General features: G+C 44.4%; 1 protein-coding gene across 1 annotated transcript in view; it reads left to right on the top strand.

The window, feature by feature from the left end:
- LOC119305722 overlaps positions 1-573 on the top strand; it is a 1,078-nt gene extending 505 nt beyond the window's left edge. The window contains exon 3 of the mRNA XM_037582170.1: positions 40-573. Within this exon, the coding sequence (XP_037438067.1) occupies positions 40-172 (133 nt within the window). The 3' untranslated portion in view covers positions 173-573. The remainder of the gene's footprint in view (positions 1-39) is intronic.
- The last annotated feature ends 208 nt before the right edge of the window (positions 574-781 follow it).

Below are 781 nucleotides of genomic sequence, written 5' to 3'. Positions count from 1 at the left end.
TTTTTATTTTTTTGCGATGAGTACTTGGTGATTTTACAGTATTGTTACAAAGTACAACGACATCACTCAGCACTACCTCACCTCCACTGCATATATGTTTACTTGGATCTTCAGAAAAGGGCAAGACCACCCACCCCCACCCCCAGTTTTTTGGTGCGTTTTTTGTAAGTAAGCGTGCGACGTATTTTTATTTTGTTGACAGACTTACTCTTGTAAACAGCACAAAGACAGGCATATGGATATACGCAGGAGAGACTTGGCCGTACGGTACGGGGCTAATCATCTCCAATCATCTCCTGCTCCGAACAGCCCCGACGTGCTGCGAGTGTTCTACCATCCAGGAATTGTGTGGGTTTTTGTTTCGACTCGCTTCCAAAATATAGTTTTGATTCCTATTTATTCTGTCCCTTTTGGATGACTGTCCTGAAATTGAACAGTGAGTTGGAGAATGCCGCTTCCTTCACCGATGCAGATCAACTGAGGTATGGAAATCACTGCCGCATTTTGCAGCAGCTGATGCATCTTGCATGTGTGCTTGACAAAACAAGTTTGTCTCAAGTCTATTATCGGAGCTCATGTGGCTATGGGCAACCTCTTCACAACGGTCGATGAGGATCATTTCAAGTTTTCCTTCAATGGATAAATTGTCGGTCCTCACCGTTTGTTTCCAGATCATCAGATCTCTGAAGGCTAAAGATTGTTGGTCCACACAGGAGCAACTCCACACAGCACGCCAATTACCAGCTTCGCATCTTCGTCAAAAAACTGGATGTCGTGCTTG

Source organism: Triticum dicoccoides, chromosome 1B, assembly GCF_002162155.2.
Source record: "Triticum dicoccoides isolate Atlit2015 ecotype Zavitan chromosome 1B, WEW_v2.0, whole genome shotgun sequence".
In the NCBI taxonomy this organism is placed as follows: Eukaryota; Viridiplantae; Streptophyta; class Magnoliopsida; order Poales; family Poaceae; genus Triticum; species Triticum dicoccoides.
Note: the sequence above shows the minus strand (reverse complement) of the source record. Positions and strands in the feature narration are given on the sequence as shown.